Consider the following 13,962-nt stretch of genomic DNA (forward strand, 5'->3'; position numbering starts at 1 on the left):
CACAAGCCTCTAGCTTCTTCATGATGTCATTCATAAGGCTGTTTTCTTCTGCTTCTTCCAATTTCTGATGTTCAGGTCTAGGTGTTGGAGGAGGGCTAGGGCCTGGTGATGCTGTATTGCTATTCATTTTGTTGTATATGTTTCTGCCTTGACGTCTGCCCATCTCCTTGTGCTTCGTTACTGGCCTTATCAGCACACTTGGTTCAGCCAGACCAGTATTCCAAAAGGGAAGTCCGGAGCAAGATGGGAGCTGAGGGCCGGCCTCTAAGTCTCAGGAAGAGGCTTGGGGCTCAGGCGGATGGGCGTGGGGGCAGGGCGTGGAGACTGCAGGGTCTGCCAGGGGTCTTGGAGAAGGGGATCCTTCCCGGTGGGGCTAGCAGGGAACCTGCCCGGTGGCCAGAACCTGGGGCCAAGTTGGGCAGGTCTTCCCTGGAGTGGCTGGTGCCCAGGGATGGGGTCCGGGGCAAGGAAGGGCACTCACCAGTTTTCCAAAAGGGAAGTCTGGAGCAAGATGGGAGCTGGGGGCCAGCCTCTAAGTCTCAGGAAGAGGCTTGGGGCTCAGGGGGATGGGAGTGGGGGCAGGGCGTGGAGACTGCAGGGTCTGCCAGGGGTCTTGGAGAAGGGGATCCTTCCCGGTGGGGCTAGCAGGGAACCTGCCCGGTGGCCAGAACCTGGGGCCAAGTTGGGCAGGTCTTCCCTGGAGTGGCTGGTGCCCAGGGATGGGGTCCGGGGCAAGGAAGGGCACTCACCAGTTTTCCAAAAGGGAAGTCCGGAGCAAGATGGGAGCTGGGGGCCAGCCTCTAAGTCTCAGGAAGAGGCTTGGGGCTCAGGGGGATGGGAGTGGGGGCAGGGCGTGGAGACTGCAGGGTCTGCCAGGGGTCTTGGAGAAGGGGATCCTTCCCGGTGGGGCTAGCAGGGAACCTGCCCGGTGGCCAGAACCTGGGGCCAAGTTGGGCAGGTCTTCCCTGGAGTGGCTGGTGCCCAGGGATGGGGTCCGGGGCAAGGAAGGGCACTCACCAGTTTTCCAAAAGGGAAGTCCGGAGCAAGATGGGAGCTGGGGGCCAGCCTCTAAGTCTCAGGAAGAGGCTTGGGGCTCAGGGGGATGGGAGTGGGGGCAGGGCGTGGAGACTGCAGGGTCTGCCAGGGGTCTTGGAGAACGGGATCCTTCCCGGTGGGGCTAGCAGGGAACCTGCCCGGTGGCCAGAACCTGGGGCCAAGTTGGGCAGGTCTTCCCTGGAGTGGCTGGTGCCCAGGGATGGGGTCTGGGGCAAGGAAGGGTACTCACCAGTTTTCCAAAAGGGAAGTCCGGAGCAAGATGGGAGCTGGGGGCCGGCCTCTAAGTCTCAGGAAGAGGCTTGGGGCTCAGGCGGATGGGCGTGGTGGCAGGGCGTGGAGACTGCAGGGCCTGCCAGGGGTCTTGGAGAAGGGGATCCTTCCCGGTGGGGCTAGCAGGGAACCTGCCCGGTGGCCAGAACCTGGGGCCAAGTTGGGCAGGTCTTCCCTGGAGTGGCTGGTGCCCAGGGATGGGGTCCGGGGCAAGGAAGGGCACTCACCAGTTTTCCAAAAGGGAAGTCCGGAGCAAGATGGGAGCTGGGGGCCGGCCTCTAAATCCGAACTTTGAAATATTTTACCTGAAAACTTAATCTGTACTTGTTTAGAAAATCACAAGAAATTGCATTTGATTTTAATAATTAGATGAAGAATTCATACTTTCTAATTCTCCCCACATTTGCTTAGCACACTTAGATCTTAGACTGTTATGCATTCCATCTTCTTAATATTGTTGCTTATGTTCTATGTCTTTCAGCTTTACTATGGTCATTTTCAATCTTTCCTGAATGCCCATGAACAATTTCCTCATCTCTACCAGATGTCGCCTAAGGACACATCTCTAGCACTAGCTATGGTATCCCTAATGGCTCACTTCAAATGGAACTGGGTGGGAATGATCATTTCAGATGATGACCACGGAATTCAATTTCTTTCTGAATGGAGAGGAGAGATGCAGAGAAAACTTGTCTGTTTAGCATTTGTGACTATAATCTCAACAGATACAATATTATACTTTAAAATGTCAAATAAATATTATAACCAGATCATGACGTCATCAGCAAAAGTTGTGATCGTTAATGGAGACAAAGAATCTCATCTAAAGTGGAACTTTATCCTATGGCAATCTCTAGACATTCGGAGAATCTGGGTCAGTGTGTCAAAATTTGATATGATCACAATAAGAGGAGATTTCTTGCTTAAATCCCAACATGGGATTCTCATTTTTTCACATCAGCATTCTGAGGTATCTGGTTTTAAACAGTTTCTGCAGACAGTGCACCCTTCAAACTACAGTAATGAAATTTCTCTTGCAAAACTGTGGTGGACTTATTTTAAGTGTTCCTTACCATCATCTAATTGCAACAAACTGAAGTATTGTTCAATAGAAACCCTACTGAAATGGTTATTTAGGACACCCTCTGGAATGTCCATGAGTGATACAACTTACAACTTATATAATGCCGTGTTTGCTGTGGCCCACTCACTCCATGAGGTGCTTCTGCAACAAGTAGACACATGGTCCAATAATGCTAGGAAGGAATTGGAATTTGACCCCTGGAAGGTAGTGTGTCTTACACTGAATAGCATGTATGTCATAGAGATGATGTTCTTAAAGGAAAGCATAAGATCTAAATCCATGTAAATAAGGAATCTCTTTTCCTAAATGCATATGTGCCTGTACCCTAGCACTGCATGTGAGGTAGATCAATGACGATGCAGTCAACACTGTCACCCAAGTCAGCATTTTACAATCTAAGTCAAAAAATTTTGCTCAGATGTTTCAACCACACACACACACACACACACACACACACACACACACACACACACATCTCATGTTTTTAACATTTGAATAAAAATATTTTCTCATGAAATTATTAAATGGTAATAAGAAAATGACTTGTCTTTTGTGATCAAAAAGTTGCTGATCAATGTAATGAAGAGACACAAAATAATATCAAGTAGTTTTGCCACTTTTTGACCCATTAGGATCTCAATTCCCTAGGTTATGGTCAAATAACACTGTTAGTAGAAAGAAGTAGGGGATGTGTCACTACTCTTCAAGCATACATTTCAGGTGTGCATGCATTAAGGCATAAGTCCAGCAAGAAAATTGTATTTTTAAAGCATCTTGATCTTTATATCTACATTGAATTTCTTCTTTTCTATTACTGAGTACTTATAATAGTTACATTTTAAGAAAGGCTAATGAAAATTAGGATCATTACAAACATTTTATTTTCTGGCCAACTGTGTAGGCCCAGTTGAAACTAAAATGACAAATGTGTTTTAGATGTTCTCTTTCCTGAAGAACATACAGTTTGTAAATCCTGCTGGAGACCTTGTAAACATGAACCAGAAACTAAAACTGGATACAGAATATGACATTTTCTACATCATGGATTTTCCACCAAATTTTGGACTTAAGGTGAAAATAGGAAAGTTTTCTGGACGTTTTCCAAATTACCAACAATTGTATATGTCTGATGAAATGATAGAATGGGCTACAGGTCTTAGACAGGTAATTTGGTCTTAATTCTAATGCTTTACATGTAGCATAAATGCCTAAAATTAAATGGTCTGCTTATGCTTCCATGTGAGATAAAGCACTTTGATACTTATTACCAACTCACTTTCTACCCTCCTAAATTCATTCTCTCTCTCTCTCTCTCTCTCTCTCTCTCTCTCTCTCTCTCTCTCTCTCTCTCTCTCTCTCTCTTTCTCTCTCAATTAGCAATATATAAGTCACATACATTCTTAAAATTTTTCTGGGGATGTCTTTCTGTATGCTGTAAATTTGTTGCTCTGATTGATTGATAAATAAAACACTGACTGGCCAGTAGCCAGGCAGGAAGCATAGTCTAGATGGGATAAGCAGAGAGGAGACTTCTGGTAACGGGAAGGCTGAGTCAGGAGATGCTGCTAGCCGCTGCCACCATGAGAAGTAAGATGTAAAGATACTGGTAAGCTACGATCCATGTGCAAAGTATAGATTTATTGAAATGGGTTAATTTCAGATAAAAGAACTGGATAGCAAGAAGCCTGCCACGGCCATACAGTTTATATTTAATATAAGCTTCTGTGTGTTTGCTTAGGGGACGCTAGTGGGAGAGATTTGTCCCAACTGCCAGCAGTCCGGGACACAGGAAAACTTCATCTATAATATTTATCTTAAAAAACAATGAAATTGTGTTCTATTTTTTTCTTCTATTGAAAAAAGGTTCTTCTCTCATATAATATATGCTGATTATAGTTTACCCTTCCTCTACTCCTTCCAGTTTCTCCCTCCTCTTCCTCCCCTCCAGATGCACTCTTTTTCTGTTTCTCAGTAGAAAATAATAGGCTTCTTAGAGATAACAACCAATCATAGCAAAAGAAAGTATAATAAAATGAAGGAAAAACTATCATATTGAAGTTGGACATGGCAAGCCAACAGACAGAAAAGAATCCTGTGAGTTGGCACAAGAGTCAGAGACCCACTTATTCTCACAGTCAGGGGTCTCACAAAATTCTAACCCAATACTTTAATACTTTAATAGACCAGTTGCAGACCCATGTAGGCTCTGTACTTGCTGCTTCAGTCTCTGTGAGCTCATATCTGCCATTCTTAGTTGATTCAGAAGACTTTGTTCTCCTGCTGTTCTCTGTCTCCTCTGGCTCTTCCAATTTTTCTACCTCCTCTTCTACAGGATTCCTTGAACTCAAATGGAAGGTATTTGATGGAGACCTCAAACTTAGACTCTCCACATATTATGTGGCTGTGGGTTTCTGAATCTGTTCCCATCTCCTTCTGGAGGAAGCTTCTCTGATGATGACTGTTGAAGGCACTGATCTGTGAATATAGCAGAACATCATTAAGAATTATGTTATTGATTTTGATTTTTAGACCAACTGGTATTGATCTCTGAGCTATTGAGTCTCTGGTTCATGGTTACCCAAGCTGTTTTGGGTATGAATATCTTCTCATGGAGTTGACTATAGGTCAACTGAGACATTGGTTGTATACTCCCATGAGTTCTGTGCCACCATGACCCTAGCATACTTTGTTGGCAGGACGTATTTTAGGTCAAAGGTTTTGTGGCTCGGTTGGTGCCCACATTTATCTTTTGGTAGCCTGAAAACTGTCTTCTGTACCAAACAGAGTAGAATGTAGGGATGAGGGCTCCATGTAGGTAGCAGATTGACTTCTCCATTTTCAAGGCATTGTAATGCATGTTCTCCTCCACAAGGAGGCCCCCACTGTCAGTTTGCAGAGAGCAATGATTTGTCTTAGCAACAGCCTTCATTGGAGATTTCCATGGGATCCCCTTAGCCAACAATTCAACTGAATGTAACCTAGTTCTACGGTTGCTCCACACCACTTATCAAAAACCCCCTAGTTCAGGGTATCTATTCATTAACTCTCTCCCTTCAACCTATCTCTTCCTACCTGATTTCTCCACTCTTGTCTCCACCCAGCCCCAGTCTATAAATAAAATCTTTTCTAGTTCCCACTTCCTGGGAGATCCCTGTGCCCTCTCATGACACCTCATTACGAGACTTCTCTGGGTCTATAGATTATAGCTAGGTTATCTTTTATTTAAAGGTTAATATTAGCTAATAAGTGAATACATGCCATATTTATCTTTCTGTGTCTCTGTTACCTAACTCAGAATGGGGTTTTTTTGTAGTTCCATCCATATGCCTGCAAATTTCATGACATCATTTCTTTTAAAACCTAAGTAATATTCAATTGCATAAGTATACTACATTTCTTTATCCATTATTCTGCTGAGGTTGTTTCTAGTGTCTGATTATCATGAACAAATCTTCAATGAATGAAGTTGATCAAGTGTTCTTGTGGTAGTATGGAGTATCCTTCAGATATATGCTGAAAAATAGTATAACTCAGTCTAGAGATATTTATTGTCATATATCTGGGAAACTGACATTTTGATTTCCGTGCTGGATACAATTAGCACTCCCTCCAGCAATGGAACTGATATCCCCTTATTCCACATACTCACCAGCAAGAGATATCATTTGTGTTATTAAACTTAGCCAATCTGACAGGTGTAGGATGGAATCTCAAAGTAGTTTTGTTTGGTATTTCCCTCATGGCTAAGGATGTTGAACATTTCTTCAAGTGTTTATCAGCTATTTAAGATTCTTCCCTGAAAATTGTATTATTTGTTTTCTTATTAATTGATTATTTGAGTCTCTTGAATTCCTTCTATATTTTAGATATTAGTCCTCTATGAAATGAGGAATTGGTAAAGATCTTTTTTCATTCGGTAGACTACCTCCTTTGCCTTACATAAGCTTTTCAGTTTCATGAGGTCCCATTTATTAATTGGCAGACTAAGTGCCTGCAATATCGGTGTTCTGTTCAGAAGGTCATCTCATGTGCTAATGCACTCAAGGCTATTCCCCACTTTCCCTTCTATAATGTCCATTTTATCTGTTTTTGTTAAGATCTTTGATCAACTTGAACTAGAGGTTTTTGCAGAGTGATAAATAGGGGTGTGTTTGTATTCTGCTACATACTGACATCTAGTTTGACCAGCACCATTTGTTGAAGATGCTATCTTTTTTCCAGTATATGTTTCCAACTTCTCTACCAAAAATCAGGTGTCCATAGGTATCTGAACTTGTATCTGGTCTTCAGTTAAATATCATTGATCAATATGTCTGTTCTAATGCCAATACCATGTGGTTTTAATGATTATAGCTCTGTAGTACAACTTGAAACACGGGATGCTGATACTTCCTGCAGCTCTTTTACTGTTCAGGATTGTTTTTGCTCCCTTGAGGTTATTATTTATCTGTATGAAGTTGTGAAATGTCTTTTCAAGGTCTATAAAGAATTGTATTGGAATTTTTATGGGGACTGCAACAAATCTGTAGATTGCTCTTCTAGGATGACCATTTTTACTATGTTAGCCCTACCAAACCATGAACATGGGAGATCTTTCCATCTTCTTATTTCTTCTTCAATTTCTTCTTCCAAAGACAGAAGTTTTATCATAGAAATCTTTTCCTCACTTGCTTACAGTTTACTCAAGATGTTTTATAATATTTGAGGGTATTATGAAAGGTGGTATTTCCCTGACTTCCTTTTGTTTGTCATTTGTGCATAGATGGGCTGTTGATATTTTTAATTAATATTATGTCTAGCCACTTTGCTGAGAACGTTTATCAGCTGTAGGAGTTCCCTGGTGGATTTTTTTAATGTCATTTAGGCATACTATCATATCCTCTGCAAATAAAGATACTTTGTATCACCTTGATCTATTTCAATTATCTGACTGTCATAGCTAAAATTCAAGTACTATTTTTAATAGATATGGGGAAAGTGGACAAACGTCTTGTTACTGATTTTAGTGAAAGGGTTTTCAATTTCTTTCCATTTATTTTTATGATGGCAATAGGCTTACTTTAAATTACCTTCAATATCTTTATGTATGGCCCTTATATTGCTAATGTCTTCAGGTCTTTTATTATGAAGGAATATTGGATATTGTCAGAGGCCTTTTTGGCATCTAACATACAGTTTTATTTCTTTCAGTTTACTCATATAGTGGGTTACAGTTACTGATTTACCTATGTTGAAACATCTCTACATCTTCTGGATGAAACCTACTTGGTGATGGTGGATGATCTTTTGTATATGACCTTGGATTTGGCTTGCATGTATTTTATTGAGTATTTTTCAATTTATTCTTATGAGGGAAATTAGTCTGTAATTCTCTTTCTTTATTGAGTCTTTATTTGGTTTTGAAATCAGGGTAACTGTGGACTCATGAATTGGGCAATGCTCCTTCTGTTAAAATTTTGTAGAATAATTTGGGGAAGATTAGAGTTAACTCTTTGACAGTCTGTTAGAATTCTATGCTGAAACCATGTGGCCATGAGTTTTTTTGTTTGTTTGTTTGTTTTGTTTTGTTTTGTTTGATGCTAGAGTTTTTTCATTTGGTTGATTGGTTTTTTGTGTTTTTCTTTTGGTTTGTTTGTTTGGCTTTGATTTTTCCTGTTTTTGATTAGAGGAATTTTAGTGACTGCTCTGATTTCACTAACAGTTATAGGTTTGTTTAAATTGTTAAACTGATCTTGATTTAACTTTAGTAAGCTATATCTGTTGAGAGAATTGCCCATTTCTTTTTGATTATCCATTTTGATTGAGTACAGGGTTTTTTTAAAGTATGTGCTGTGGAATATAGGTTTTCCAGTTATGTAGTTGTAGTTTTCTGAATTTCCTCACTCTCTGTGGATATATCTTCCTTTCTGTTTTTTTTTTATTTTGTTAATTTAATTATTCTCTCTCTGTCTATCTTGTGGACTTTCTCAAAGACCAGCTCTTTGTTTCATTGACTCTTGGCATTGTTCTCTTTGTTTCTATTTTATAAATTTCAGCCCTCAGTTTGAATATCTCTTGCCATCTACTACTCAGGTGTGAGTTTATCGCTGTGTTATAGAGCTTTCAGGTGTGCTGTTAAGTTGATAATATGAGATCTCTCCAATTTCTTTATGAAGGCACTTACTGCTAGGATATTTCCTCTTGGCTGTACTTTCATAGTGTCACATAGGGTTTTCTATGTATCCAATTTCACTGAATTCTAGGAAACCCCTAATTTCTTTCCTGATTCCTGTCTTGACTCATTTTTCAGTCAGTAGAGAGTTGTTCAGTTTCCATGAGTTTGTAGGCTTTCTGTTTTTTCTGTTGTTGTTGTTGATGATGATGATGATGATGATCATCAGATTTAATACCTGGTGGTCTAATAGAATACATGGAGTTATTTCATTTTTCTTCTATCTGTTGAGACTTGTTTTATGTCTGAATATTTGGACAATATTGGAGAAAGTTCCATGAGATGCAGAGTGTAGAAGGATTCTTTTGTGTTTGTGTGAACTGGTCTCGAAATAACAATTAGGTCCATTTTGTTTATAATGTCTCTTAGCTCCAGTATTTCACTGTTTAATTTTTGTCTGGGAACCATCCATTAGTGAGAGTGGAGTGTTGAAGTTTCCCACTATCCATCTGAGAGGACCAATATATGTTTTAAGCTGTAGTGGTGTTTCTTTTACAAACCTGGGTGCCCTGGTGTTTGTGGCATAGATATTAAGAATTGAAGTGTCAATTTGTCGGGATTTTTTCCTTTTTGAGTATGTAGTGTATCTCTCTATCTTTTTATATTAATTTTTGTTTGAAGCTTATTTCATTAGACATTAAAATGGCTATACCTACTTGAGTTTAGATACATTTTCTTGGATTATCTTTTCCCAACACTTCACCCTGAGGTTATGTCTATACCAATGTTAGGGGGCATTCTTGGACGCATCAGAAGCATGGATCCTGTTTAGACAGCCAATCTTTTAGTCTGTATCTTTTTTTTTTTTTTTGGTTTTTCGAGACAGGGTTTCTCTGTGTAGCTTTGCGCCTTTCCTGGATCTCGCGCTGTAGCCCAGGCTGGCCTCGAACTCACAGAGATCCGCCTGCCTCTGCCTCCCAAGTGCTGGGATTAAAGGCGTGCGCCACCACCGCCCGGCTAGTCTGTATCTTTTTATTGGGAATTGAAACCACTGATTTTGAGATATCAGTTACCAATGATTGTTGATTCATGTTATTTTACTGGGGGAATGGAGAATAGTGCTTGGAGAGAGAGAGAGAGAGAGAGAGAGATTCTTTTAATTGATTCGGGGTGAAATTCTTTTCTATGATTTGATTTGTGTTGTTAACCTCTTTAGTTAGGATTTTCTACTTCAAGCATCTTCTGTACAACTGTATTCGTAGATAGATATTATTTAAATTTGACTCCTTTATGGAATATATTATTTTCTCCATTGATGATTGGTGAAAGTTTTTTTGGATAGTATAGCAGTCTGGGCAGCATACATGGTCTCTGTCTGGCATTTTCTGTCTTTCAGAGACTCCATTGATAAGTTGGAATAACTCTAAAAGACCTGTCTTTATATATTAATTGGTATTTTCCTTGCCAATGTTAATATTCTTTGTTTTTCTGTATGCTTAGTGTTTTTGCTGTTATGTGGCAAAAGCACTTTCTTTTCTGGTTCAATCTATTTGGTGTTCTATATGCTTCTCGTACCTATATAGTCATTTGTTTCTTTACATTAGGAAAATTTTCTTCTATGACTGTGTAGAAAATATTGTCTGGGCCCTTGATCTGGGTTTCTCATCCTTCCTCTTTCTCTATTTTTCTTAGGCTTGATCTTCATAATGTTCCTGATAATATGTCAGGATTTTTTTCAGATTTGACAATTTCTTTCACATATGTACCCATTTCTTCTATCATATCTTCAAGGCCTTATGTTCTCTCACCCACCTCTTGTATTCTGCTAGTGAAGTTTTCCCCTATACTTCATGTCTAGTTTCTAAATTTTTCACCACCAGAATTCCCTCAGTTTGGGTTATTTTTATTGATTCTATTTCCATTTTCAGGTCTCAAACAGTTTTATGTATTTCCTTACACTGACGGCTTGTGCTTTTCCATGTTTCTTTAAGGAATTCATTAATTTCCTATTTAGGGACCCCATCAAATCCAAAAAGTATATTTTAAGGTATTTTTCTTGTACTTTCAGCTATGTTTAGATATTCAGGGCCTGCTGAGGTAAGATAGCTGGGCTCTAATGAAGACATACTGTCCTGGCTGTTGTTAATTGATTTTTTATGCTGGCATCTTAGCATCTGGGTTTTAGGTGCTTAAAATTCTTGGTGCTGATGTTTGGATTTGTCTTTGTTGGCTGGTGTTTTTTTTTCCTTGGTTTCTGTTTCCTCTCTGGATGTTCCGAGTGTGATGTCTGTGTGTTATCTGTGTGTTGCCTGGCCTGTTTCACCACTGTGTTCACAGGGAATGCCTGCTGTTGTTTGAGGCTGGATAATTGGAATGAGTTGAGGAATGGAACATTGGAGGAGAAGGTCTTTGTGATCCATTAAGGATCACATTAAGTATAAGACAGGAAAGGGAGAACACAGCAGGTTTCCAGCTACAGAGCTGGGAATGAGACTGAAAGAATTGTACCTCAAGAGTATTAGGAAGAGGCTGTGAGTCTGTTTTCAACCTACTTTTTGACTTAGGAAGGGTGGCACTTGAATTAGTAGGAGATTCCTACTAGAGTTGAAGGCTGGGATTCGGGAATGAATTGGGGAAGGGAGTTTAGGAAGGGATAGCTTGTTGGACCCACAGGAGATGTAAACAGGTGTGAGGGAAGGCTGCAGAGGGCATTCTGTTGCAGCACTAGTGAGGAGAATGTAGGATTGTGTCTCTGCCAATAGAGAGACAGAAGAAGGCCTGCCATAGCCTACCTGGCTTTCTGGAAGGTGTGGCATCTGTTTAAGCAGCTCATGCCTGCTAGAGTTGGGTGCTGTGATATGGGGATGAGCGAGGAAAGGGAGGTTAAGAAGCAATGGTCTATGACATCTATGGGAGATGTGGTAGGAGGAGGGAAGACTGCAACTGGTGTTCTGGTGCAGCACCAGGGAGAAAATTCAGGGAAAGAAAAGCATGAGAAGGTACTGAAATTATGCTTTATAACATGATACATGTGTGTAAAGGGAGATTTTTCAGTGGATCCATACTGTGAATCACTGCTGCTTTTGTCACGTATGTTAAGCTTTTTATTTCAAAAATGTATCTAATTTTCCACAGACTGCACCCTCAATATGCAGTAGGCCCTGCAGTCCTGGACACAGGAAATCCCCTCAGCAGGGAAATGCTGTCTGCTGTTTTGATTGTAATCCCTGTCCAGAAAATGAAATTTCAAACATGACAAGTAAGAATATAATTTACCACAATAATCAACAGATTGTTTACTTTATAGCATATTTATATAGTTCTCAAAGATCTCTTTGGGGGAAAGGAAAAGATAAATGTCAAAGCAATCCAGACTTCACCTTCACAGGTTCACACAATGGGCTCTCTGGGCCTCCATTCAGGGACACCCCTGACACATGCCTGGCCTCAGAAACAGTCCTTAATCATTGAGGAAGTTTCCATAATCCCTTTATTCAATCCTTAAAACCAGAATCACGTGACCAAAGTTTCCCAATTCTGCAACTTGCTGGGGCTGGAGCATAGCCTTGTTGTTCACTTATATATTCACCAACTTTCTGTTTTCAATGGTATCCTTCACTGTCTGAACTTAGCTATCCTGAAACTGAATCTGCAGACCAGGCTGGCCTCAAACTCAGAGATGTGCCAACATTTTCCTATTGAGTGCTGGGATTAAAGGTGTACACCACCACACCAGGCTCTATGCTTTTCTTTAATTCCTTTTCACAAATTGGAAACTTATCTGGGTGAGATCTTGTCATGAGGTGACCAATCCCTTCATTCCATTTCTTAATCAATTTAACTCCGAAACACAGGATTTAGCTGCATTCCAATTCCTGGTGTTCCTTTTCCCCTCAAATTATACATTTGTATTTTACCTTGCTCACTTGTTCCTTTTCATTATAAATCTTCAATAGAGTTAACACTAATAACCACACATGGCAGTTTTGTGGGGCTTTTTGTGCTATTTTCTCAATATTGGGATGTTTTGAGATTTGCTCTGCCAATAGTATTAATCAAAAACTCCTCACTTTAGAATCTTCAGACAAGGGGAGAAAGCAGCTGCATTCTTCACCAAAATATTCAAGAATGATGTCCAGGCCCTGTATTAATATTCTTCTTCTCTGAAACCCTTTGAGCCAGGCTGCCACAGTTCATCAAATGACACTCATCACCACTGTCTTCCATGCTGTCCATTAAGAAGCACTTAAAGCATTCTACTGCTTTTTAATCTACAGTCCCAAGATCTATATTCTTTCAAACAAAAGTACAATCAGGCCTATAACATCAATACCTCTGTCCCTGAGACCAACTTCTGTCTTACTTAGGGTTTCTGTTTCTTTGAAGAGACACTATGACTATGGAAAATCCTATGAAGGAAAACATTTAATTGGAGTGACTTACAGTAAAGAGGTTTAGTCCATTATTATCATGATGAGACATGGTAGCTTGCAGGTAGACATGGTGCTGCATAAGGACATGGTACTAGAGAAGGAGCTAAGAATTATACACACCTTGATCTAAAGGCAACAGGAAGTGAACTGGATGTCACACTAAGACTGGTCAAAGGATACCACAAAGCGCAGCCCCTAGTAATACACTTCCTCCAACAAGACCATGCCGCTCCAACAACAAAGCCACACTTCCCAGAAGTACCACTCTCTATATGATTGCAGAGAATAATCACGTTCAAACTACCACAGCATCCATATTTTCAAAGTGTTCCCCAATGGCTCTAACAAGAAGTGAACACTCAATACTGTTTTATCATGTTTTAGAAACGTGTTTTAGTATTGTGTGCTATGGTAGATCAATACAATCATCAGTGGGTTTCATTTACAATAGTATTCTAGGTAACAGGTGAGTTAGGAGGCCAACATATTAAACTCTGAAATAAATATTTTATTCTAATGATCATAACAAATATGAGTAGAGAGTTTTTAATTCAATATATGGTGGTATCTATATTGAATTTCATAGAAATAATTGAAATGATGTATTGTTAGTTTATGGAGTAACTGAAGGACGGAATTAATTGTGGTTGGATTGATGAGCTACAGCTAAATAATTAAAGTTTTATTTAAGAATAAGACCAAAATGTATATGGTTCCATATGATTTGAACACAGGGATTGTGAAGATGAGGGACATACTTTAAAAATTACACTGAATATTAAACATATTTGATATCAGAACCCAGTGAAAAATTGAAGAAGATAAACCACTTAGTTTATTGACTTTTGTGTTAGTCCAATACAAGGATACTAAACAGAGTTAGATTAAATTCCCCTTGTTCCTATGTGTATTTCTTAAAGCTTTAAAATACAACATTTTATAACACATAATAATTTTGAATTGGATAG

The 13,962-nt window shown here is 39.8% G+C and overlaps 1 protein-coding gene across 1 annotated transcript in view; it reads left to right on the plus strand.

Moving 5' to 3' along the window:
- The window catches only part of LOC128095145 (vomeronasal type-2 receptor 116-like), a 36,968-nt gene that overhangs the window by 20,387 nt on the left and 2,619 nt on the right, over positions 1-13,962 (plus strand). Inside the window, exons 3-5 of the mRNA XM_052713880.1 lie at positions 1,808-2,614; positions 3,347-3,574; positions 11,697-11,820. Of these exons, the coding sequence (XP_052569840.1) occupies positions 1,808-2,614; positions 3,347-3,574; positions 11,697-11,820 (1,159 nt within the window). The remainder of the gene's footprint in view (positions 1-1,807; positions 2,615-3,346; positions 3,575-11,696; positions 11,821-13,962) is intronic.

This window comes from Peromyscus californicus, unplaced genomic scaffold, assembly GCF_007827085.1.
Source record: "Peromyscus californicus insignis strain IS unplaced genomic scaffold, ASM782708v3 Scaffold_4__1_contigs__length_199733344, whole genome shotgun sequence".
NCBI lineage: Eukaryota > Metazoa > Chordata > Mammalia > Rodentia > Cricetidae > Peromyscus > Peromyscus californicus.